This window comes from Polypterus senegalus, chromosome 10, assembly GCF_016835505.1.
Source record: "Polypterus senegalus isolate Bchr_013 chromosome 10, ASM1683550v1, whole genome shotgun sequence".
Classification (NCBI taxonomy): Eukaryota; Metazoa; Chordata; class Cladistia; order Polypteriformes; family Polypteridae; genus Polypterus; species Polypterus senegalus.
The window spans coordinates 43,839,589-43,864,916 of record NC_053163.1 but is presented as its reverse complement, the minus strand read 5'-3'; the positions used below and the strand labels follow the sequence as shown (position 1 = coordinate 43,864,916).

At 38.1% G+C, this 25,328-nt stretch overlaps 1 protein-coding gene across 2 annotated transcripts in view; it reads right to left on the bottom strand.

Moving 5' to 3' along the window:
• LOC120537112 (FERM domain-containing protein 7-like) overlaps positions 1-25,328 on the bottom strand; it is a 292,132-nt gene that overhangs the window by 156,138 nt on the left and 110,666 nt on the right. For both annotated transcript variants that reach the window (XM_039765773.1, XM_039765774.1), the window contains one exon: positions 19,119-19,161. In XM_039765773.1, the coding sequence (XP_039621707.1) occupies positions 19,119-19,161 (43 nt within the window). The remainder of the gene's footprint in view (positions 1-19,118; positions 19,162-25,328) is intronic.

Sequence of the window (25,328 nt, the reverse complement as noted above, 5' to 3'; positions counted from 1 at the left end):
TTTTGATTTATGGAATTTCTGGTTATGTAAGTAAGAAGTAACATTTAAAATAAATCAATTTTTTTCTTTTACTCAGATGAACAAGCCATTAGTCTGCTGAAGGCGTTACCAGCTCATGTTCCTATCTGCAACAGCACCACAAAAAAAGATGAGACAAAAATGGTAGGCTCTGCTTCATGTGCTTACAGTAAATATATCACATTGTTATGTTATCACACTTTTTTACTATAAAAGTTTACATAGATGCTGTATGCATTATAATGAGTACAAAATTATTCAATGAATTATTTGGGTTACTTATTTATTAAATTAGGTGGATGGATTTGTTTAATTTTTATTAGTGACAAGAAGTATTAGTTTTATTTCTGATTTCTTTAATTTCTCATCAGCCCTCTGAAGATGCAGAACTCTTCAGGGAAGACTACTGTCCTGTCCTTCTTGTGGATGAACAAAACTGTATCATAGCTGTTGGAACCAGTCCTGTAACAACATTCCCAAAGAAGTTGCATGAGGGTGCGTTTATACAATGGCATATTATTATGCTTTTTATATAAGCTACCCAAACTGCATCTCTGCACTTCTCTCTATTCCAGGATATTTAAGGATGCCATACATGAAAGAGAGACAACCCTTTCCTACAGGAAATCAATGATAGAGTGTAACAAGATCATTAGCTAAACTGGAAATTCATAGGAAAATTTAGCCTTTACTAGATGGAGGGTGGATACATCAAAAAGAGATGGTAGAGACTGAGCCACCCTTTACTGAGATTAGAGAGAGGTGGCCTGCATTTTTTTGTGAGAATGAGGTAAGTCATTTTGTTTTGGTTACAATGTCACTAAATGATACTGAGTTGAAACTGGAACATCTTATCTTAATATATAATTGTATCACCAACAGATCTACCATGAGTTGTTTTGCATTACAATCATGAAACTGATGAGCACTATTAAGAGTTCTCTAGAAAAATATACAGTGGGTCTGCTGAGGCTCTACAAAAAGATGTGAGAAGCATTTGGGCAAGAAATCAAAAATCTATGGGATAAGTTGGATGACCAGGTATTTTCTTCTGATGTTTAATATTTAAGTATATTTTTAAGAAATATTAAAATCTTGTTTAAGTGTACAGCCTTCATAGATACTTTATTTTTTGAAGAATGTCCTGTTTAATAAATGTATTATTACAGTTGCACTACACAGAGAAGTCATAGTGATATTTTTCTATTCTTCATTATGTAAAGCACTTTGAGCTACTTTTTGTATGAAAATGTGCTATATAAATAAATGTTGTTGTAGTGAATTTTATGTAAAGGCTGCAGGTGATCAAATTACTTACAGCAAAACCATGATCTGTATGGTGTGCTCTGCTTTTTCATCTATATTGTTGGTGTGCATCAACATTCTCAATATCTTATGATATATTCAAAATAGTGAAACAAGGCAGTTAGGAATCCTTGCAGGTGTATAAACCAATTTTATATTTTTTCAGGTTACAGACATAGTAGCTCAAAGGCAAAGTACAGTTCTTGAGGGACTGTCTTTTTCTGCAGGAAGATCCAGCAAGATAAATTAGGACATGTATGGTAATTAACATTCTCTATATACATCACAAATCTAAAAATATTTGAATGCCAGATTACCACACATTTGCTTGTTAAACACTTACCTTATTGATTTAGTCTCTCCAAGAGTCAACATTTTCCCTACCAGAGAAGGCTGTGAAAGCTTTCCATTAGAATTTAAACTTTAGATGCATGATAATACATGGTAGAGCACTAGACTAGTTAGGGCTAGATATTGATTCAGATTTATAATTCAATTTGATTCAGTTAATTTCTAGAATGTTTGTTTAGATTATACCATCTAAAATACATTATAGTTTTAAAAAGTGATAAATTGTTGTTTAAAATATACTGTAGTAAAACCATCCATGATGCTGTTAAATGTTATATGTCAGAGGCTTCTTTGGACACTCTGTATGTGTTTGATTTGGGATTTATATCCAGCTTTTATGAAAATTTAATATACAAGTTATCACTTTTTCAGCACAGTGTAAGCAATATGAACTGATAATGATTTGACCGGTTATATTGACGCACTAGACCCAAACAAAATAACAAACTTAAATGTGGAAACATTTAAAGGGCAAAAAAATGGCATGGTCAAGACATTATAGATAGTGGACTTAAACAATTATGTATAACAGATAAAGAGTATAACATATGAATGTATTTACTATAAATATCGGGTGTGGTCAGGTATATTTTACCTGTACAACTGCTCTAGAGAATCTCAGTCAACAAACAAAAATAATGATAAAATTGATATTGGAATAATTTCTCTCTGGATCACAATTAATTTAGAAATTGATTTTTTTTTCTACAGCCCTAACCGTAATGCTGGAAAAATGCTGGTGATTCAGTTCAAATACAGTATATTCTAAATACAATTTACTACAAATTTCTATGATAGTGTCTCACCTTAAACTCACTCTCTCTACGGTTTATTCTTAATTGTATTTTCCTGTTTCTGCATTGTGCATGGTAATCTTCAAAAACATTATTCAGTACTTAATAGTAACTTTATTTTGGGGTGCCTTTACTTGTTTATTTACACTGCATTCAAATGTATTTCACTCTCTCTAGACTTTTTATCAGGACAGAAAAGCTGAGGACTTGTACACCAAAGGCTTAAAGATTGGGGTCCTCTGTGATGATCCGGGTTCGGCTCCATGCTCCCATCTGCTGCTCGGAAGCTTGGGTGTTAGGCTGACACCCGGGAGTTGTAGTAGTGGTCGCTCCCGCTGAGCGATTGAGTAACAGAAGTGACTAGTGAAGGACGACAGGCCGCGTAAGGCTATGAAGGCAACGGGAGTTGGGAGGCTTTGGTGGTGGATGCCCAAGCGTGTGCGTCCAGGCCGTTGGGTGAAAGCCAAGCCTCGGTCTGGGATGAGTGCGCAACCGAAGCCACACCTACACCTGACTTAATTTATTTCCTATTTTGTCTCTATTATTTGTTTATAGTTGGACAGATTTACAATTGTCAATGTACAAGTAATGTGATTTTTAGACTAAACCACAGTTAAATCTATTGAACAAGACTTTATGTATTGATTTGTAGCCATGCAATTTGCATTTTGGCTATTTGCATTACTAAACTGGAAGAGACATTATATGTACATGTTTTTGTTTTTTTCAAAAGCACACTTAATAACTGAAGGTTTTTTTCTGTCTCCTTTAGATGTTATGAAGAGCTTGGCAAATACAAACAGGATTGACAAGTGGATGATGTACAATTTTAGACAACAAATAGGATCAATATTGTTTTTATTGCAGATATAATAAGGTGTCTGAGGAACTGGAATTGGATGGGTTTTTTTTTTCCTTTTTGTGATGTTCATGCGGTTGTTCTTTTATGCAGAATTCTTCTTGTTTTTTGTTTCATACATGTTTACCATTACATTTTTTTAACAATTTCTTGTATTGTTTATTATTTACTTGCTATGAAACATTATTATATACAAATAATTTATTTAACTGAATTTGTGATAGTTATTGTTATTCAATGATTTAATTAATACATACATTATGTAAATAATACTGAGGTGTATATAATTTATTTTGCACCCACGCACCAAGCACACAATAGGGACAATTTAGGATCTCCAATGCACCTAACTGCATGTCTTGGGACTGTGGGAGGAAACCGGAGCACTCAGAGAAAACCCACACAGACAAACCCAGGTCTCCTTACTGCGAGGCGGCAGTGCTACCACTGTGCCACTCTAAATTATTTCAATTTTTGTTTATTCTTAATAATAATTTGGTTTTGTTATTAGTTTATATAATAAACGATGTTAATTGTATTCTTTGATGGGGCTTTTTTTCAGGAGGGGGGTTAGAAGTGGTTACTGTAAAATAAGGTAGCCCATACAGCCCGCAATTCACCCTTGTAATACTCACAAACCATAAAGGAACCTGTATGTACCCTATACTGAAGTTGCACTATACCCCACATAAAACTTTTGTATAGCAACCATGTTTATCCACATGTTTCCCTCCTGTGACCCATCTGGTATTCATCATAATCTCATATGGGCATCCACTTATGGACAAACATTGGAGGGGCCCAGTTTGGTTGCCCAGATGGGTCCCACTTTCAAGGTCATATGCAACCAACATAGGTCATAGGTCATGCATAAAACCCATGTGTGTAAACTGTGTTCACTCACAAGGTTCCCTCTCGTGACCCATCTCTTATATGGGCATATACATGTGTGGCCCACCTGGAACATACAAAGTTGGTGGGGCTCACTTTGGCTGCCCAGGTGAGTCCCACTTTCAACATTATATGGGACCAGTGTAGGCCCAACATCGACATGCTGGCTGGGTTCAAACCCTTTGTGTTTCAAACATTTCAAAATGGAGTTCTTAAACTGCAGGTGCATCAGAGCCACCGCATCCTGAAGAAATAGCTAGGACTAATCTTGGTTTACAGGTGAAATGTTGTCATGCTAATTTGGAGTTTTTATTGCAGAGAATCAGGTCACATTGTAGCAAATTGCCCCACTGTAATTTGCAGAACTAGAAAGTCCATCTCATTTTGGGGTTAGTGGGAAGGGCTTTTGTAGTCCAATCCAAACACTTATTAAAGGTGAACAAACAATGGTGTTTATTGATATAGGAGGATTTGAGAATTTTATTAGTTTAGTATTTGATGCTAATGTGATGTGGGAGACCTTCCGTGACAAGACCCTGAAGGTTGCTGAGGATTGTGTTGGTGTTACCGGTGTTCCCAGAAGGAAGTGTTTCATCTTGCAGGACACCCTGGATATCATCGAGAGGAGTCGCAGTGCAGGGCTCAATTGCAACTCTGGTCTGGTTTTACGCCTAAGAAGTCTACCATCGACCGCATCCTAGCACTGAGGGTTCTCATGGAGCGCAAACGCAAATATCGGCAGGGTTTCTTGCAGTCTTTGTCGATTTTCGTAAAGCCTTCGATTCAGTTGATTGAGCTACCCTGTGGGACATCCAGAGGATTTGAGGGATCCCCTCGAGGTTGCTGGATATCATGGCCGGTCTGTACACTGGCACTGTGAGTGTTGTGCAGAATGGAGACAGAACCTCTGTGTTTATCCCAGTTGATTCTGGGGTTTTTCATTGGTGTGTTCTTGCTCGTACTCAATGCATTTATGGACTGGGTGTTGGGCAAGGTCATGGAGACCAGCGGCTGTGGGGCATCTGCTGGTGATGAAAGATTCACGGGTCTTGACTTTGCTGACGATGCTGTGATCTTTGCGGAGTCAATGGAGGCTCTGATCAGGGAGCTTGAGAGACTGAGTGAGGAGTCTGAGTGTCTGGGCTTGCGAGTGTCCTGGATAAAAACTAAGATTCTGGCCTTTAATGACCTCTTGGACACAGCCATCAGCAGTGTGTCTGTTTGCAGAGAAAGTGTCGACCTTGTAAAGAGGTTTACTTACCTTGGCAGTGACATTCATGTCTCTGGTGACTCTTCCTATGAAGTCAGTAGATGGATTGGGAGAACATGGGGGGTCATGAGGTCACTGGAAAGGGGTGTGTGGTGCTCCCGCTATCTATACAAAAGGACGAAGTTCCAAGTCCTTAGAGTCCTGGGGCTTCATGTATAAATGGTGCGTACGCACAAAAATGTTGCGTAAGAACTTTTCCACGTTCAAATCGTGATGTATAAAACCTACACTTGGCGTAAAGCCACGCACTTTTCCACTGTACCTCATACCCTGTCGTATGCAAGTTCTCCGCTCGGTTTTGCAGACTGACGGTACCCAGCTTCAAAGCAGTGCTACTGTTCCTGTGTGGTTACTCTTTATTTTCCTGACGCGGCTTTATAAATACACTGAAACTAACCGCATATTGTTAATTAACCTGTAACAATATAATGATCCAGGGAATAGCCATAGTATTCCAAATACCATAACTGCTTTAGTGTTGTTACTCTCACTTCACCATTCTTCTTTTTCTTCTTTCAGCTGCTCCCTTTAAGGGTTGCCACAGCGGACAATCTTTTTCCACATTACTCTCACTGCACCACTCAGAGTATTTATATCACTGTATCTGAGTGGGGAATCACAGCAGCAGCTGATCGGAAAGAGAATTATCGGTATTACAGCATCAAGCCCACGCTGCCAAAGCCACAGCAAAATGTTTCAAAGTCTTTCCTGTACGGACCTCACGATTCAGAAACAGTTTCATCCCGAGAACTATAAATGCACTCAATCAATTGTTCCTTGTAGAACTGTTTGTACTTATAAGTACAATTACCTCACTGTAAACTTGCACAACAGTTATAATATTGCACAACCTGTGCCACTTTATAAAGCGCGTATTTACATATGATGACGATATCATTTGTAAGATGAAATGCAGCAAAATATTATATTATACAGATAAAACTTTAACTTCATTTAAATAATCTGTATTGTTAATATTTAAACATGTGAGGACACGGTGCTGCAGTGCTAGCAAGTTCACGTATTGTTCCTGCCTCGCTCCGTATATTTACTGAGACTGGCGCGACACTAGAAGGATAGAAGGACAGAATAATTAAACACGTAAAATGAAGATATTTCAATGTTCCTTAAAAGTTTTGAAGAATTGTCGTTGTAACCTTACAGATGGCTTAACATCTATTAGAGCTCATTGTGTGGCGATTAGGTATTTGGGGAAAGAAAAGTAAGGACAGGAATTGGAGGTTAGTACGTTTGAAAGGAACAGGACTGCTACAATAAAGTATTTCATCGAAGGTCGCGCATGGTATAGCAACATCTTGTATGAGACATGAACAATCACTGCGCCATCGTGTTCTTAATAACATGCTTTCATTCCAATCATCATGGAAATGATATCACGTATACATCTCAGTATTTTAATTATTCAGAGAGCTGTAATATCACGAATGTAATGGATTCTGTGTCCTGTCGGAGAAAGAACGGAAGCACGTTGTCATTCACACACAGAGCACATAGAAGATCAAATACAAAACAAAGCATTTAACGTGTTACTTTAGTTACGATGGGATTTGAGAAACTAGTAAATGAAATGAATTTAAGATGAAGTTTATGATGTTCTACTTTAATGACAAAATAAACTAGGTGATTAAAGTGGATATTTTGAGATTGAAGTTAATATTTCGTGCTTTTTTCCTACTCTGTGCCTTTTTTTTCACACTGTACCCTAATAAACTTCCATATGACACTCAGACTGTGGGCCACGTCTCGCCTTTTCACAGCGACTTTGATATCTGACAACTTCTTTTTTATGTCGGGCACTGTGCGACATTGTGAACTTGAGCTTGTTTCTCCTGACACGCTATGTCACTCGATCAACTTCCTTTTCTTGTTTATTCCACTGTATAAACCAACAAATAGTATGTTATTTTTTGCCTCCACTTGGTATTCACTGAAATTCTTCTATTTTTCCTCTTGCTTTTCCCATTGCCTTTTCACAGAAAACAGAGCTTAAGGTCTATTTATATTGATTTGCATATTCAAAGAGGTATAATTCTGGGAGGAGACAGGGCGGGACAGAAGATTTAGGGATTTATGTAGCGGAAGAATGCAGAAGTTGGCATACGCACAGATTCCTGCATCTGGAATTTTTTGTGCTTAAGCAATTTCAGCTTTTGTGCTTATGTCATGTTATAGTGCGAATTCTATGCACGGCGCTATGCATGAGGCCCCTGGTGCTTCCTGTCTTGCTATATGGTTGTGAGACATGGACGCTATCCAGTGACCTGAGACGAAGACTGGACTTCTTTGGTACTGTGTCCTGGGCCAGTCCTAGACAGGCATATATGAGGGGGCAGACAGAAATGTGAAGGGGGCACATGGTGATGATGGATGCAGGAAAGGGGTGGGGGTGCTCTGGATAACTGTTTTTGTCATGTAATTGGATTGCACTTTGTCAGGCCTCTACCTTAAGCCTAAGACCTGTCCAACTTGGGTGTCCCACCTGAAGGCTAAGCTTCTGCTGCTGTAGCTCTTAGGGTCACTGAGGCACGCAAACCCCCTGACCACGATAAGGTGGCAATCCCTCATGAGGAAAACTTAATAATAAAACAACAAAAATAAAATAAAAATTCCTTATCTGATTATAATTCACCAAGTCTTGAAAAATAAAACTGAAAAATAGAATAAATAAAATAAAGAATAAAATAAAATATCCATCCAGATCTTTACAACCAACAACATAAAATTAATCTTAATTGGATGGCCTAATTCTCAAATAAATTTGCAAAATAAAGTAAGAATAAAATAAGAACTCTCAATATAACCAATATTTACAAAACTAAAAAGGGTTGGCATAGTAATTAACAAAAACAATTCACCATGTCCTTTCCTACAATTCTCAAGCTAATTTGTAGAACACAACAGATTTAGAACAGAACATTTGAACTTTTTTGTCTTGTTTTAAGCTTGTTTGTTTTGCAAGTGTAGCAAAGTGTAAAATTTTATTTATAATTTTTTTTTTAGTTATGAACTTCCCAAAAAGAGTTGATCCCTGTAAATAGTTAATAATATACCAACAATATAATCTGTTGTAGTATGGGCGTTAATTAGCGTCACACCTCATATCCTGCATGCACCACGTTTGGCTCTAACACCAGAAGCGCAGTGGACACTCTGGGGGTAGGTTGTTGTTTTAGTTCTCCTTAAGTTTTTTTTCCGATTTTAATTTCATATACTTTGTGTTAATAATTTATAATCGATTTAATTTATTATTTAATAGGCAGAAGGGAGAAGACGCTTATGTGACGGCATATCTATTTTTTGCTTTAGTTTTAAAAAGATTTTCTGGAAGATGAAAATAAAAGCTTGTGTTTTAACCCTACGTGCCTACATGACGATCATGTACACAACGCAGGGAAAGGGGGATTACAGTCAATTAGACAAGCAACTGAACTCTCTGTTTGTAACTGAACAGCTCCGCTCTCCTTTCTCCTTAATCCACTCTACAACAACAGTCTCCTGTTTCCCTTTGCAAAAACTCTTACAAATTCATCCATATCCAAGTTATTTGTATTGGACTTCTCATGGGCCAAGATCACCAAATTCCTCTTTCTTTTATATAACATGGTGCGACGATAGGGGGTTAGGACCCATGACAAAATGGAGAAGGAACTCTCACATGATGCTGAAGACACATCAATTACCAGAGCTGTTACATACAATTTATGCAACTCAGTAAAGGCTTCCTTGTACTCCTGTAGGTGTTTACACACAGTGGACAGATCTGTTTCCTTTGGACATTTTTTGAGCAGCATCTGTTTTTCCACAAGAACTTCATTTTTCAGACTTACAACATCTGCTACAGTGCCAGCCATCACAGCCAGAGTGTGCAACAGGGTGGGATCTAGAAATGCGCTAGATTTGGGTGCAAAACTAGATATGGCTCTCATCAGATCAATATTCTTGTGTGAAAATCTAGTTTCCATTTCTGAAATTGCCCTGTCAAGGATGTTGAGCAGGGATCTTTTCAGAGACTGATGGGGGGAAATGGTAGGGTCACCAGAGTCTGTATGGCCCAAGGTTGAGAGCACAACACTTTGATCCAAGTATTTGCTCATTGCTCTCCTTTTCTTTGTTTTATGTGACTCATCCTCAGCAGGAGATGACACTCCCCAACAGTCATCCTCACAGATATTTTTTTAAGGAGTCCAGTGCTGCACTAACAACCTCAGAAGCACTATACAGATCAACTGACTAAGACTGTAGAATAGCATTTGCTGGTTTCAAGACACCAAGAACCCACACTAGGAACTTTCCAGTCTCAAAGAAGTGATGCCTCTTAATTTGGTATAGCAGGCATGATGCCTCGGTGCACAGGTCAACTGCAGCATCATTATCCTCTGTCATCTCAGATAGGATACTAAGGATTTGTTCTTGATTGTCCACAGTGCACCTTGTCACCTCATAGTAGCTTGTCCATCTATTCTCAAGCAGCCTTTTTAGACAAAGTGCATCATGTTTATTGAGCACATAGTGGTGGTGAAAAAAGTTGTACAGTGAACTAGATAGGCTAAAACATCTATTTGCACACGGATCACTCTGCATGGCATGCACAACCACTAAGTGCAGTTGGTGGTTGTAGCAGTAAATGTATGGGGCATACAGTATCTGTCAAGCCTGTTTTGCAGCAGAGCTTGTACACCCCCTCTAACCCCACTCATCACAGAAGCCCCATCATAATACTGGCTAAGCATACTGTCAGCACTGTAGCTAGCATCAGAAACGTTTAACAGTATCTCAGAGATGATGTACTCTGCATCAAGTTGTTGCAAGTCAAGCAACCCAATAAGATGCTCCTCTGGCATGGAATTTCTGAAAAACCGTATTATCACAGAAAAATTTTCCACATTGCACCTATCCCTGGTCAAATCACTTTTGAGGCACAACCCTGCAGAATCAGCACTTTCATATTTTATCCTGACCTCTCCAAGCACCATGTCAGCCAGTGTTTGGATAATTTAATTTTGAATATCCTTAGATGTGTATTTTGCATTTTTTGGGATACCCTTAGCAATGCTTGCTAGCTTCTCATCCTTCTCTAAGGAATATTCCATCAGTTTTAGAAAAACACCTGAAGCAATGTCATCATCATTACCCACTGCATCATGTCTCAAGGTTTCTGCAGTCCCATGGAGCCCCAACTCACTTACACAGAGAAACCTTATAGCACTACCAATACTCTTGACATAGTAATGTTTTTTTTCCAAGTTGTATTTTACCAACCAACATTGAATCCACAGTCCCCACTGTGGCCTCTCTGCTTTTATGCTCAGTCCAGATGGTTGAAGCATGCACATGGTTGTGGCTGGACACATGCCTCTGTAGCCTCTTGTCTCGATCAAGTGCTGCTTTCCAGTTTTTAAAACCAGTTAAGGTAAAAATTACATCCCTTTCATTAAAAGTGCTGCCATATTTCCGACAGGGGAAACAGAAGCGTTTGCTATTGGTACAGGCAGAGCAGCACCACACTTTTTAAAAGCTTGGAAGAAAGGATGCATCTCACAGCATTAACTTTCCCTTTGTGAGTTGCTGGAAGCTGGGGTGGAAAGTGAATAAGCTTTACTAAAATCGCTGTGATTACATCAGTACAGTGGAACCTCGGTTTGCGAGCATAATTTGTTCCGGAAACGTGCTCGCAATCCAAAGCACTCATATATCAAAGTGAATTTTCCCATAAGAAATAATGGAAACTTAGATGATTCGTTCCACAACCCAAAACTATTTATATAAAAATGATTAATACAAAATATAAAGTAAAAATAGCTAAAACAAATTAACCTGCACTTTGTGAAAAGAATCATGGCTGGTGAGAGTGAGTCTCTAAATTCTTGTGGGATTCCACCCAACGGGACGACATGCGGAAAAATGTCCCAAAGCAATCGTAGTCTCCCAGCGCTTTAGCAGTTCGGTGTAAAAAGTGAATCCAGAAAGATTGCGGACATGCTATAAGCACCTGCAGTCAGTGGGTGATACAAGGAACAAGGAACATTATAAATGTGCAGAGCACAGTACTACTTGGCTACGACCCTGCCTGACTGCTGTCTGTGTATAGGGGAGTGGCAGATCCTGCTATAATAAATAACCATGCTGTTGCTGTTTCTAGCTGAATAAAGCTGGTGGTGCAAGACGGGGACGTCACAGCACATGTGCGCGCACACACACACACTCACAATGCTATAGTAAACAGTATACGCTCGTAAGGATGTTGACTATATGAGTGAGTCACGCTGACTCAGACAGAGAATAGGAGACAATTGCCCACAATCCTGCAGTGAGAGAGAGAGAGAGAGAGAGAGAGAAGAACCATCAGCTCAGTTGTGATTACATGACACTCAGCAGACAAAGTGTATAAATACTACTCGTATAGCAAGACGTTGCTCGTTTATCAAGTCAAAATTTATTAAAAATTTTAGCTCGTCTTGCAAAACACTCATAAACCAAGTTACTCCCAAACCAAGGTTCCACTATATATGAAACGAAAAAACTGTTAAGTGCAGAGTTGAAAGCTGGGGCAGGGATTTGTGTCGGGTTCTGACAGAAGGACACAGGTCCTCCAGTCGGCTCTATGCAGCAGACAGGCTCACAGTGGTGCTTGTGGGATCGAGAAAGAAACCCTTCTCTACCAGACTGAAACTGTGAGAAGAACAATGGACTAATCCCCCATTGACTGTACAAATATAAATGTATTTTTTTAGTTTTTAATTATCTCACGAGTCGCTATGATTTTGACAACAGAGATTTGCTGCATCCTCAAAGCCTGCTGCTGTTGCGCAGCTCATTTTGCTCTGCCCTGCCTACTGAGAAACCTGACACCGGGTCATTTGCATTCTAACAGTGATTCGATGTTTAGCTGGGGGTAGGGTGAGTGGGGGATCTCTGCAGAGTGCTGTCACCATCAGTGCTGTGTGAGCTGTGCACAAACAGAGCACAGAGGAAAAGAGCGAACGAGAGGTGAAATCTATCATCTCATTTGTGCCTTTTCCAGTGGATTTTTCAGCTACAACAGTAAATCTTGTCCATATTCAGTTTGTGGGTAATTATTATTTTCTTTCTCAACTTCTAAAAGTTTGATTTAAGGGGGCATGGCGTTTGTGTAAGGGGGCATTGCCCCCTCTTGCCCCAACATAGAGCCGGCCCCGACTGTGTCTCTCCAGAAAATCCTTGGGTACCATTGGTTTGAATTTGTGTAGAATCAGCGGTTGCTCATGGAGTCCCAAATGAGGCACATTACCTGCATTGTGAGGGAACGTCAGTTACGGCACTACAGCTATGTGGTGCATTTCCCTGAGTGTGATCCAGCTCGTAAGATTGTTGGGGACCCGAGTGGCTGGACCAGGCCAAGGAGTCACTCATGTAAAACCTGGCTGCAGCAGATAGAGGGTCATTTCGGGAGGGTGGGACTGGACCATGTGTCTGCCTGGGGGGGTTGCCAACCGGGATTCCGAGTTGTTTTGTCATGTAGTGGGTGCCGCAATGTACTGTACCAGTGCATGCTCCCCAACTTGATTTGACTTGATTTCTATTTGCTCTAAGTTGTAACTTAGAAATTAAACAAATAAACATATTATTGAAAAAGTGACTGGTGAAGGGATTGATACTGCTATTACTTCTTGTACTCCAGTAACTGTGGGTTTATTACATTTTGAAAGGCTGTTATGTTTTTGTTGTGCCACTTTCTGTAATAACTGTGATGTTAGGCTTTCTATGGTTGACAAAACTGAATTATTGACTGCAAGAATAAAGAATTAATATCATAAAATTCCACACCTTTTGAGAATTATATTCAGACCCTTGTTCCTTCTTTGAATCAAGTGGAAACATTTTCAGATTATTAGGATGATTTTCTGGATGCATTTAAGCAGAAATCTCTCTTATGGGGCCATATGATGTTTCAATATATTTGCATCATAGATGCCTTTTACCTAAAGGATGAAATTACTTCTGGTCTCGTGCTGAGTCAAAATCTATGGAGAAGTACGTTATGGAGAATATGGCAAACAGTTTTATTAGACCATACTTCAGCCCGATTAGATAGATAGATAGATAGATAGATAGATAGATAGATAGATAGATAGATAGATAGATAGATAGATAGATAGATAGATAGATAGATAGATAGAGTGACCACCATGGGGCGCACCAGCTCCCCAAACCTGACACAAGCAATTACAGGCACAAGTCTCTGCTACATACATGTTTAATTTTGCAGGGGAAAGTACCAAATAATCCTTAAACTGCAAACTAGAGAGGGAAATAGCATAAACATCCTGGCTAGTTACAGAAAGGACAACATATTTTCTTTATAAACAAAATTATTTATTTTCAGAAAAATAAACGTTAAGCTGTGAAGATCCAAAGAGCACAGTAGGGAATGCATGAGAAGGCACAGGCAATCCAAGGCAAACAAGTCACAATCACAAATCCAGCAAATGAAATTAAAAACAGAGCAAAAGTTAAACAATCCAGTCATAAACAAAGCACAAAAAATCACAATTCAAAATAATCACACCAACAGTACATTCAATGAACTATAAGGGGTGATGTGGTGTGGGCTAATGGTCCTACCTCTTGGGGGACCACCCAAAAAAAACATATTGCACATGATGGCAGATGCACAGACATCAACAACTTTAGCATAAAAAATTAGCAAAACAGACACAAAAGTGACATTTGAATACCAGCCAGAGGAGGAACCCTGGCTAAAATGTAAAACCTTTCAAGCCAAGTGGTCACAGCTGGAGTGTACTTCTTGAGGAAAGGGTTATATAGTAATTACAGTTGCCCCGTCTGATTCATGAATTTGACATTCACACTTTCAGGCTGCTTGTCATAAATTAAATGGAAATATTTTTGAAGACATGTAAGCTAAAAATACATAGTATAAGCAATATTGCAAATGATTTCTAACACATAAAATTATAAAATATATACATATTAGCAGATTACCCAGTGGCTTCGCTCACTGAGTGGAATGGAAAAATTTGTGGCTCTCATGAGGCAACGGCATTAATGCCATCTGAACAACACATCTCACGTGATTCAAATGTAACCCTCTGTGCTTGGCAGTACTCAGCCATGATGTCCATTTCTCCTATTGTAATTTTTGGATGGAGGAAATAATCTTTTTCAATGTTATAATTGAATCTCTCCATATACAGACCCCGATGCCTGTGTGACGTGGTAGCCTGTGTATACTGCATCCATCAATTTCGATTCTGTTCAGCACATTGTTCGGGTGTTTGTGAGGCCCTCAATTGTGATTGTCGTATACGTTGATCAGCAAGCCTGCAAGCCTTCTTTCTTGATCTGCTTCTGTCTCACTTTGTCTGTGTAACCTGACTCCTGTGGTCATATGTAAGCACGTTGTTCGTGTGTTTGTGAAGCCGTCAATTGTGAGTGTCGTATACGTTGATCAGCAAGTCTGCGAGCCTTCTCTCTCGATCTGCTTCTGTCTCACTTTGTCTGTGTAACCTGACTGTTGTGGTCATACGTAATTTCCATTTCAAACACGAAAAGAATTTTATATATATAGATTAGTACATTATTATTTAATATTTGTTGGTGTGAGTACATACTAAATCATGCTCTATCATTAATAGCTATTAATAAGCTATTTTTGGTAAAAAAAAAAAAAAAAAACTATGGGAATTACCACCAGCTACCTCCCCGTGCTGCTAACTTAGTTATTCACTTTAGTTATTTCCGCTCACCTGGCTCACACTCCACACTCTCTCTCACTTCTGTCAGAACGCTACAGACAGCTCTAGCCATCATTCTTGCTTCTCTCATGCTTATGCTCACTCACTCACTTCTCGATTTTCCTATTACATATTTTCTTTTCTTACCTACTCCTCCCCTTTTCCTCTTGGAGCCAATCCTATCTGATGATGTTCACTCACCATACCACCAAATAATAATGAACTCATTAAGGTGAGGGCACATGTGTGTTGGTTCAAATGAAATCAAAAACAGTGCATACGTTCAAAAATCCAGTAACATTTAACCAGCAAAATAAGCACAAAAAAACTGAAAGCAATTAACAAATTAAACTACAAAAATATCCAGCTACAACACACCCCACTACAGTTAGGGAGGCCGAATTATTTAAAATTTTCACATTCATGGGGTTCTTCCATCACTAACCCACACAAATCTAAAGGACTGCCTTATCATTATTTATTTATTTTTTTCAAAGGAAGAATCTATCCTTATAAGTTGTGAATAACTTTTCATTTCTTTTTGCAAAGTTTACTATTTTTTTGTTTCATTTATATTTTGTTTATGCAACACATTGAGACACATCGTATGACCGTAATCAGCGCTCTGTTGATATCTGTGGAAAACTGTTATAGTTTCAGAGTAAGCACCATGCTTCATTATCACACAGTTGTATAACCCCTAAACAAAAAACTAGCATAGTTAGCTTCTTTTAAATGTAGGTCAAGCATTTAGGTCTCGTTTTCAGTTTCAATGCCCTTTTTGCTTCTGACTTTTGACTTTTTGTTTATTGTCAGGTTTTGTTTGCTTGTTACGTTGCTCTTCCTGGTATTAATCACAGCCCTTTCCTCACTACCTTCTATCTGCCATTTTGTCTCCATGTCATTCCTCTTGCTCACAATAATCCTTGGAGACGCGGTCTCTACAAATAGCACAGTTCCTGATTCACTAAAGCTCTTAGTAGACTCATACACACTTAACAATTATAGATTCATTCCACAGTTCTAAAATACTTGAAAAAGCAGTGGCCAAGCAGCTTTTTTCTCACCTTAAACATTACAGTCTATGTGAGGAATTCCAGTTTAGCTACTACACCAGTAACAGTACAGAAACAGTGCTTACTCATGCTGTAAACTCATGACATTCTAATATCCTCCAATAAAGGAAATTCAAAAGTAATTATATTGTTAGATTTAAGTGCAGTGATTGATACCATTGCCTATTTTATTTAATAACACATGCTGGAAAATAACATTGGGCTTTCAGGTACTGTGCTTGTTTTAGTTCATACTTAGTTCATAGTTTTAGTGTGTACAGAAATATGCTGAAAGTGCTTCATGATTATAATCAGAAATTAAATATGGTGTCCATCAAGGTTCAGTATTTGGGCCTGTTTTTTTCTTACTTTACAAGCTTACATTATTGTATTATTAGACCATTTGACATGTTATAAAGCATTTTGAGCTACTTTCTTTGTATGGAAATGTTCTATAGAAATAAATGTTGTTGTTGTAGAAAACATAACATTTAATTGTCACTCATATGCAGATAATGCGGTGGGCTGGCACCCTGCCCAGGGTTTGTTCCCTGTCTTGCGCCCTGTGTTGGCTGGGATTAGCTCAAGTGGACCCCCGAGACCCTGTAGTTAGAATATAGCGGGTTGGATAAGCGATGGATGGATAGATATGCAGATAATATCCAGCTTTACATTTCTTTTTTAAAAAAGAAAATAAGTGGACGAATAAGATCTACTTTTCTCTGAATACAGGTAAAACAGATGCCAGTCTAAAAAGATTACAAGGATTAATAAAGTAACAGTGGGAGATAAAGCCTTTAGTTAGTGGGTTCCAAAAATTTTAACAATCTGTCTGCTTATATAAGAGAGCAGTCTCAGTTTTTAAATCCAGGCTGATAACTCACTACTTTAGTCAAGCTTTGCCTAATTAGAGTTGTTGATTAGCTGTGTATATTGCATCTCTGTTTGTAATTTGTACAAAATATAAGCATTACAATAATAATGAACCTAATCCTCTTCTATTCTGTGTTTTCTTCTCAGTATACTGCTGTGGCACTTGGTGCCACTGCTCCACTGCCAAGCTGTTTTCTTGCCCATGTAAATGACACCTGAGAATACAGGGAGCCTTGGAATAAAAAAATAGAAAGAATTCTATTGCCTGATTAGAAGGCTCACCTTTGACTCTAGTGTAGAATGTCCAGAAGAGGGTGGGTGGCAAGTTGGCATAGGTGTACAGGACTATGATTGCATCTGAATTTGACACTAACTTTCACTGTAATATTTGACCATGTACCCTATGGAGGTTTACTTTCTCCAGAAAGCTCCTGACTGGAGTTTTTGTTTTCCTCTCCCCCGATGTCAACTGGCGATAACTTTACAAATAATTAATGGATAGGTAGTGCTGGGTTCCATTTAATTAAAAAAAGTTTCAAACTATTTTGTGTCTTTATGTACTCATTATTTAATTAGTGAATTTGTAGTTGCATTTTATCTTGTCACAGTTCTTTGCTCCTTCAGTCGGTGAAGAGCACAATACAAAAATGTAATGAATTGATTTGATTTGAATTATTATCAACAGTACAAATAATTTAAATTGACTTTACAATTTATCTACAGTACAGTATATAGTATAATCCAACATATCCAATAACTGCATTTCATCATGAAAATTATATAACTGGTCAAGTACAAATCTTGATATTTAAAATTTTTCAATAGGTGCTTATTGTTTCATAGTCTAATTCATGGATATACATTTCCTGTACTAATCTTTTATTTGGTGTTTACTGGTAGTGATACATTTTACTTATCTTTGTCTGGGCTCTTATTCCACTTGGATCTTTTTGAATATTTGCAAAGGGCTTTATGCATTTAAAAGGTACTATATAAATAAAATGTATGAAGATGATACTGATTATTGTTAATTTCCATGATGTTAATTTAATGTACTCTGTATGAAAATCACTGTCACTGGATAAGGAGGCCAGTTTAAGAAGCAAATAGTGATTAACAAGTGCATGTAAATTTCTCTAAATATTTATAAATTGACAATATTAAGATGGGGTTTACAATGTTCTTAGTGTTTCAACACTTTAATTAAATTCATCCCTCTTCTTTTATAGTTTTGTTTGCAATTATTAATAAATTAATTATTAGCAATCAATTTCTTCTTGTGTACTGTGTTATATATTTATCAGTAAAACCTATTTCTTACAACTACATCATCATTTGTTTCAATGAGATAAAACTATGGAAAACAACAACTGTCTCTTTACAAATGTATGCACAAAACCTCTGTTTTTTTTAGAATTAAGAATATTGGATAATTAGTATGGTTTTCAGTTTGCAGACTGAACAAAACATGGTCATTTCAATAGTTCACATCATATGCTTCACATCATGTGCTTCATTAAAATGTTGCTCCAAGTCATTGTGTTTTTCTTCTGTTATATCTACAAGCAGCAATTTATCTGAAAAAAGATCCCTGCTAAAAAGAATGCTATATATGAGCAACTAAACCAAATCGTAATTGCACAAAGGATGTGAGGAAAGAGATGTTAACCTCCAAAAAAATGTTTGAGAGGCTTTTCACAGCAAATTAAAATATTTCCATTTTTTTTTTACTGTTTGATAAGTGAAACCCATATAAATTAACTGATATCCAAGCTTTTAATGAAACTGCACACATGCTGGTAAGGCCAATACAAGGATGTATAATTCAAGTAAACCATTTTCAGAAAATTTTTAAAGTTTTCTAAATTCTGCCAAGTGCACATGAAACTTTAAAAAATCTTGCATTGCTATATAAATTTGTGTTTTAATTAATTACCTGTAACTTACTTTTAACTTGTTTTGCAACTGGTTTCAATAGTTCCAACCATACCTGCAAGAAGAGTTATATTTGAATATAGTCTTAGTATTAAAAACAACCATTTTACAATGATTAAAAAGTTTAAAAGAATAAATGTTCATTTCACCACCAAAACTCATTTACTTTTTATAAATATTATCAGTACAGGATGCTGCACTTTAAATGCTGTTTCAAATAAGTATCATGTTTTTCTGTATTTACATCTTTTCTGGCTGACATTTTACTGAATTATGTCTGTGAAAATGTCACTTCAATTAACACCAGCATTTTAGAAGTGTATAGTGCTTTCTTATTTTCTTCAAACTGCACCATACATTCTTTTTCATGCCTTCATGTGAAATGTATTAAAACATACTAAATTACTACACCTTAACCTCTCACTTCAAAGTGCCAAAGTTCTCAGATGAATAATGCTGCATACACTATAAAACAATATATATTAAGATAGATAGATAGATAGATAGATAGATAGATAGATAGATAGATAGATAGATAGATAGATAGATAGATAGATAGATAGATACTTTATTAATCCCAATTAAGTTAACTGTTTTGGGGGAAAAACACCATAGCAACTGATATCTGGAGAGTATTCTTCTCATCTCAGCAACAATTTCCCTAAGTTCAAATATTTTTCTTTATTAGGGTTTTATGGGTGTGCCAATTATTAAGTAATGAATATGACATTTTCAATTAATTTCAGCAAGTGTAGTCCAAGGCAATGAAATGTAAAAAATACTTTGCAACTCAAAACAAATCACTTTAAATAAAAGTGCTTCTGTTTTAGAAATTAACTTTAAAATTGGTTCAAAACTCTTGTCATTTGCAAACTGCTAGCATCAACTAAAACATTATTTTAAAGTACAACAGAAATAAATGAAGCAAAAATGAGTTAATTGAAGAAAGTCAGTCATATAAATAGCAAAAAGAACATTTTAAACGCAATAAGGTGATCTCTAAATTAAAATGTATACCACCACCTGAAAATTAAAGTTTTTCTGCTAACAAGCTTTTATACTGACTTTTTCCTGCTTTCCAGTAATTTTAATTTGAGGCTCTACTGTAGTTTAACAAACTGTTATTCAATACTGTACTATCATCCTTTTGGGGAAAATATGGGATCCATAAATAATTTACTACATTTATACACAAGAAAATAACATACTAAAACATATTGAAGGGGAGTTACTATATCAGCATATATACAGTAAGTCATTACGATAGTCATATGGAGTACAACTATATAGAATACAAAGACATGGGCATTGAGAATGAAATGGATTACAGCAACCTTAAATTTGGCAATTGAGTAATACAAACAAATGCAAATGGCCAGACATCTTCAGTATGTCTTATAATATTTTTCTGTTGTTTGTGTGTTTTTGTCAATCAACATATATTCTTTGAAGCTTCTTTGACTAAACTGTCTTTTTATATTTTCTTGAAATATTTCTTCATCCTGGACCAAATTAATAGCCTCTTTGCTATTCTTTTCCTTAACAATAATTTCGTTTTGACTTCCCTTATTTTCTGAGCTTTTTTTTTTTTTTATAACCCAACTCATATTTAAAACTGTTATGATTGTGTTGTGGTAACCCAATCACAGGGGATGCACAAACCAGTGTGTTTCTTCGTGCCGGTCTCAAGCCTGGATAAATGGGGAGGGTTACGTCAGGAAGGGCATCTGGTGTAAAATTTTGACAATTCAATATGCGGACAACAATACAAATTTCCACACCGGATCAGTCGAGCCCCGGGTTAACAATGACCGCCACCAGTACTGTTAGCCAACAGGGTGCTGGCAGAAATTGGACTACTGTTGGCCGAAGTAGAAGAAAGAGAAGAAGAGGGGGGAGATGTGTCCGAAGGCAGGAGGAGAGGAGAAAAGTAAAGAGAGTGGAACTGAGGGCAGTACCTTTGATTGTTAGCAAGTATGACTGGTAAGGGGAGGGAGTTAGCAGATATGATGGAGAGAAGGAAGGTTGATATATTGTGCATGCAAGAGACTAAATGGAAGGGGAGTAAGGCCAGGTGGATTGGAGGTGGATTCAAATTGTTCTATCAAGGTGTGGATGAAAGGAGAAATAGGGTAGGAGTTATTCGGAAGGAACAGTATGTCAAGAGTGTTTTGGAGGTGAAAAGAGTGTCAGGCAGAGTAATGATTATGAAGTTGGAAATTGGAGGTGTGATGATGACTGTTGTTAGTTCATATGCTCCGCAAGTTGAGGGTGCGATGGATAAGAAAGAAGATTTTTGGAGTGAGTTGGATCAAGTGATGAACAGAGTACCCAAGGGACAGAAAGTGGTGATTGGAGCAGATTTCAATGGACATGCTGGTGAAGGGAATAGAGTAGACGAGGAGGTGATGGGTAAGTATGGTGTCAAGGAGAGGAATGTAGAAGGTCAGAGAAGAGTGGATTTTGCCAAAAGGATGGACATGGCTGTGGTGAATATGTATTTTAAGAAGAGGGAGGAATATAGGGTTATGTAGAGTGGAGGAAGATGCACACAGGTAGATTACATCCTATGCAGAAGAGTTGATCTGAAGGAGATTGAAGACTGCAAAGTGGTGGCAGGGGAGTGTAGTTAAGCAGCATATGATGGTGGTCTGTAGGATGATGTTGGAGATCAAGAAGAGGAAGAGAGTAAGGGCAGAGCCAAGGATCAAATGGTGGAAGTTGAAAAAGGAAGACTGAAGGTTAAGTTTAGGGAGACAGGCACTGGGTGGCAGTGAAGAGTTACCAGATAGCTGGGAAACTACAGCAGATGTAGTAAGGGTGACAGCAAGAAGGGTGCTTGGCGTGACATCTGGAAAGAGGAAGGAGGAAAAGGAAACCTGGTGGTGGAATGAGGAAATACAAGAGAGTATACAGAGGAAGAGGATGGCAAAGAAGAAGTGGGATAGTCAGAGAGATGCAGAAAGTAGACAAGAGTACAAGGAGATAAGGCACAAAGTGAAGAGAGATGTGGTGAAGACTAAAGAAAAGGCGTATGATGGGTAGACAGTGGGACCGAGCTGGGAAAGATGTGCAGCAGGTTAGGGTGATAAAGGATAAAGATGGAAATGTACTCACAAGTGAAGAAAGTGCGTTGAGCAGATGGAAAGAGTACTTTGAAAGGATGATGAATGAAGAGAACGAGAGAGAGAAGAGGTTGGATGATGTGGAGATAGTGAATCAGGAAGTGTAACAGATTAGCAAGGAGGAAGTAAGGACAGCTATGAAGAGGATGAAAAATGGAAAGGCCGTTGGTGCAGATCACATACCTATGAAAGCATGGAGGTATTTAGGAGAGATGGCAGTGGAGTTTTTAACCAGATTGTTTAATGGAATCTTGGAAAGTAAAAGGATGCCTGAGGAGTGGAGAATAAGTGTACTGGTGGCGATATTTAAGAATAAGGGGGATGTGCAGGACTGCAGTAACTACAGGGGAACAAAATTGATGAGCCACAGCATGAATTTATGGGAAAGAGTAGTGGAAGCTAGGTTAAGTGAAGTGATGATTAGTGAACAGCAGTGTGGTTTAATGGCAAGAAAGACCACCACAGATGCAATGTTTGTTCTAAGGATGTTGATGGAGAAGTTTAGAGAAGGCCGGAAGGAGTTGCATTGCGTCTTTGTGGACCTGGAGAAAGCATATGGCAGGGTGCCTCGAGAGGTGCTGTGGTATTGTATGAGGAAGTCGGGAGTGGAAGAGAAGTACGTAAGAGTTGTACAGGATATGTACAAGGGAAGTGTGACAGTGGTTAGGTCTGTGGTAGGCGTGATGAATGTATTCAAGTTGGAGATGGGATTACATCTGGGATCGACTCTGAGCTCTTCCTTATTTGCAATGGTAATGGACAGGTTGACAGATGAGATTAGACAGGAGTCCCCGTGGACTCTGATGTTTGCTGATGACATTGTGATCTGTAGTGATAGTAGGGAGCAGGTTAAGGAGACCCTGGAGAGGTGGAGATATGCTCTAGAGAGGAGAGGAATGAAGGTCAGTAGGAACAAGACAGAATACATGTGTGTAAATATGAGTTTACAAGATGAAGAAAGAAAACATAAAAATAAGATTAGGCAATACTAAGTAACAAAGAATAAAGTAAGGTCCAATGGTCAGGAGGATAAGAAAAAAAAAAAAAACTCCAGGGGCTGGAGAAAAAACAAAATCTGCAGGGGTTTCGAGGTTAAGAGACTGCCCAGCCCTCACTGGGCATTCTACCTAACATAAATGATCGAAATCAGTCCTCATGGTTTTCAGGCTTCGCATGGAAAAATTAGATGATGATGGTCATGTGGACATCTGGCTTTCAGTCAATCAATGTAGGGACTGCATGGTGCCTTGATCAAGTGGTGGTGGTACGGACTGCCACCACAGAAAAACGAAAAAAGAACAGGAGAGAGTGTAGAGGTTAGTACGGATTGTGGAGCCATGATAAAAATGATAATTAAATGCATATACAGAATATGATGGTTATGCTAAAATGAAGCTATGAGAAAGCCATGTTAAAATTGGGTTTTTAGCAGTTTTTTAAAGTGTTCCATCGTATTAGCCTGGTAAACTTCTATTGACAAGCTATTCTAGATTTTAGGTGCATAACAGCAGAAGGCTAAGACGTCAGCGCTAAAGGTGAAGCCTCTCATGTTGCGCTATGGTGTGTGGGTCGTTTATTTGACAGTATTGTAGATCGGGTGTATATATATATATATATATATATATATATATATATATATCTATACTAATAAAAGGCAAGCCACTCACTCACTCACTCACTCACTCACTCACTCACTCACTCACTCACTCACTCATCACTAATTCTCCAACTTCCCGTGTGGGTGGAAGGCTGAAATTTGGCAGGTTCATTCCTTACAGCTTCCTTACAAAAGTTGGGCAGGTTTTATATCGAAATTCTACGCGTAATGGTCATAACTGGAAGCAGTTTTCTCCATTTACTGTAATGGAGATGAGCTTCAACGCCGTGGGGGGAGTTTCGTGTGACATCATCACGCCTCCCGTAATCACGCAGTACATAGAAAACCAGGAAGACCTAAAAAGCGCTGAAGAAAACATGCATTATATAATTGAGAAGGCAGCGAAACAATAAGAAGCGGCGAGTGACATATACAACCATATTCATGAGTTCTGCTACTTGAAACAAAGCACGATGTAAACCTACACTTTAAATTAAGTTCATAGACAGGCTGCGCTGGCGTTTGTAATTTAGTGCCTGCCCATATAAGGCCGTCCGTCAGCGGCAATCCAATAGCAAACTCCACTAAATATTCACGGGTTAAGGACTGTGCTTATGCAGAGGAAGATGAGATGGTCAGGGTGGTGTTTGGTACAAACTCAGCGAAACTGCGAGAGAAAGTTTTAAGTGCCAGGACTAAGGTAACATTAAATACAGCCATAGACATAGCGAGATGGCACCAGCACAGCTGGGAACTTCGATGCATGTACACCGAGCGGCTCACGTGAACTGGCGCAGTGCACAGATAAAAGCAACAGTTCCAAAGAGCTGAACAAAACCGAATTACACAATTGAAAAGGCAGCAAAAAATATGAAGCGTTTGATACATACAAGCATATTCATAAATCCAAAACAAAGCACACGTTGGAAAAAGTCAATGTCCGCTAAAGGAAGACAGTGTAAAAAACCGTGCATGCAGTGTGTCAGGTCTCAGATAAAGAAGAAGACGAGCTGTTTATTGATGCAGTAAGAAACGAATCGATGAATGAAACCTGTCATCTTTACAGCGATTGACAAACACGGAATGTAACTTGAACACAACACATCCTACAAATACGAACCTGATTGAAAGAAATAATGATAATCAAATCCTTGATGACAGCAACACTCAGTAACACTCACAAAACAAATACTGTATATTGACAGTCATGTTACGTTATTTTTTAAAATGTTCCCTTTTCTTTTTCATAGCTTTTTAACACACTACTTCTCCGCTGCGATACGCGGGTATATATATATATATATGTATATATATAACCCGATCTACATACTCGAATAATGGATACTTTATTCGCCATCAATGATTGTTTTGGTAAAGCCATACTCAGTGTATTCATTAGATGAGCGGTAAAAAGTAAGAGCGAGGGAGGATGACTTATTGAGGCATGCAGGCTGTAGTCGCGTCAACTCTATCTGAATTGCGCGATCACATTTGAAAAAA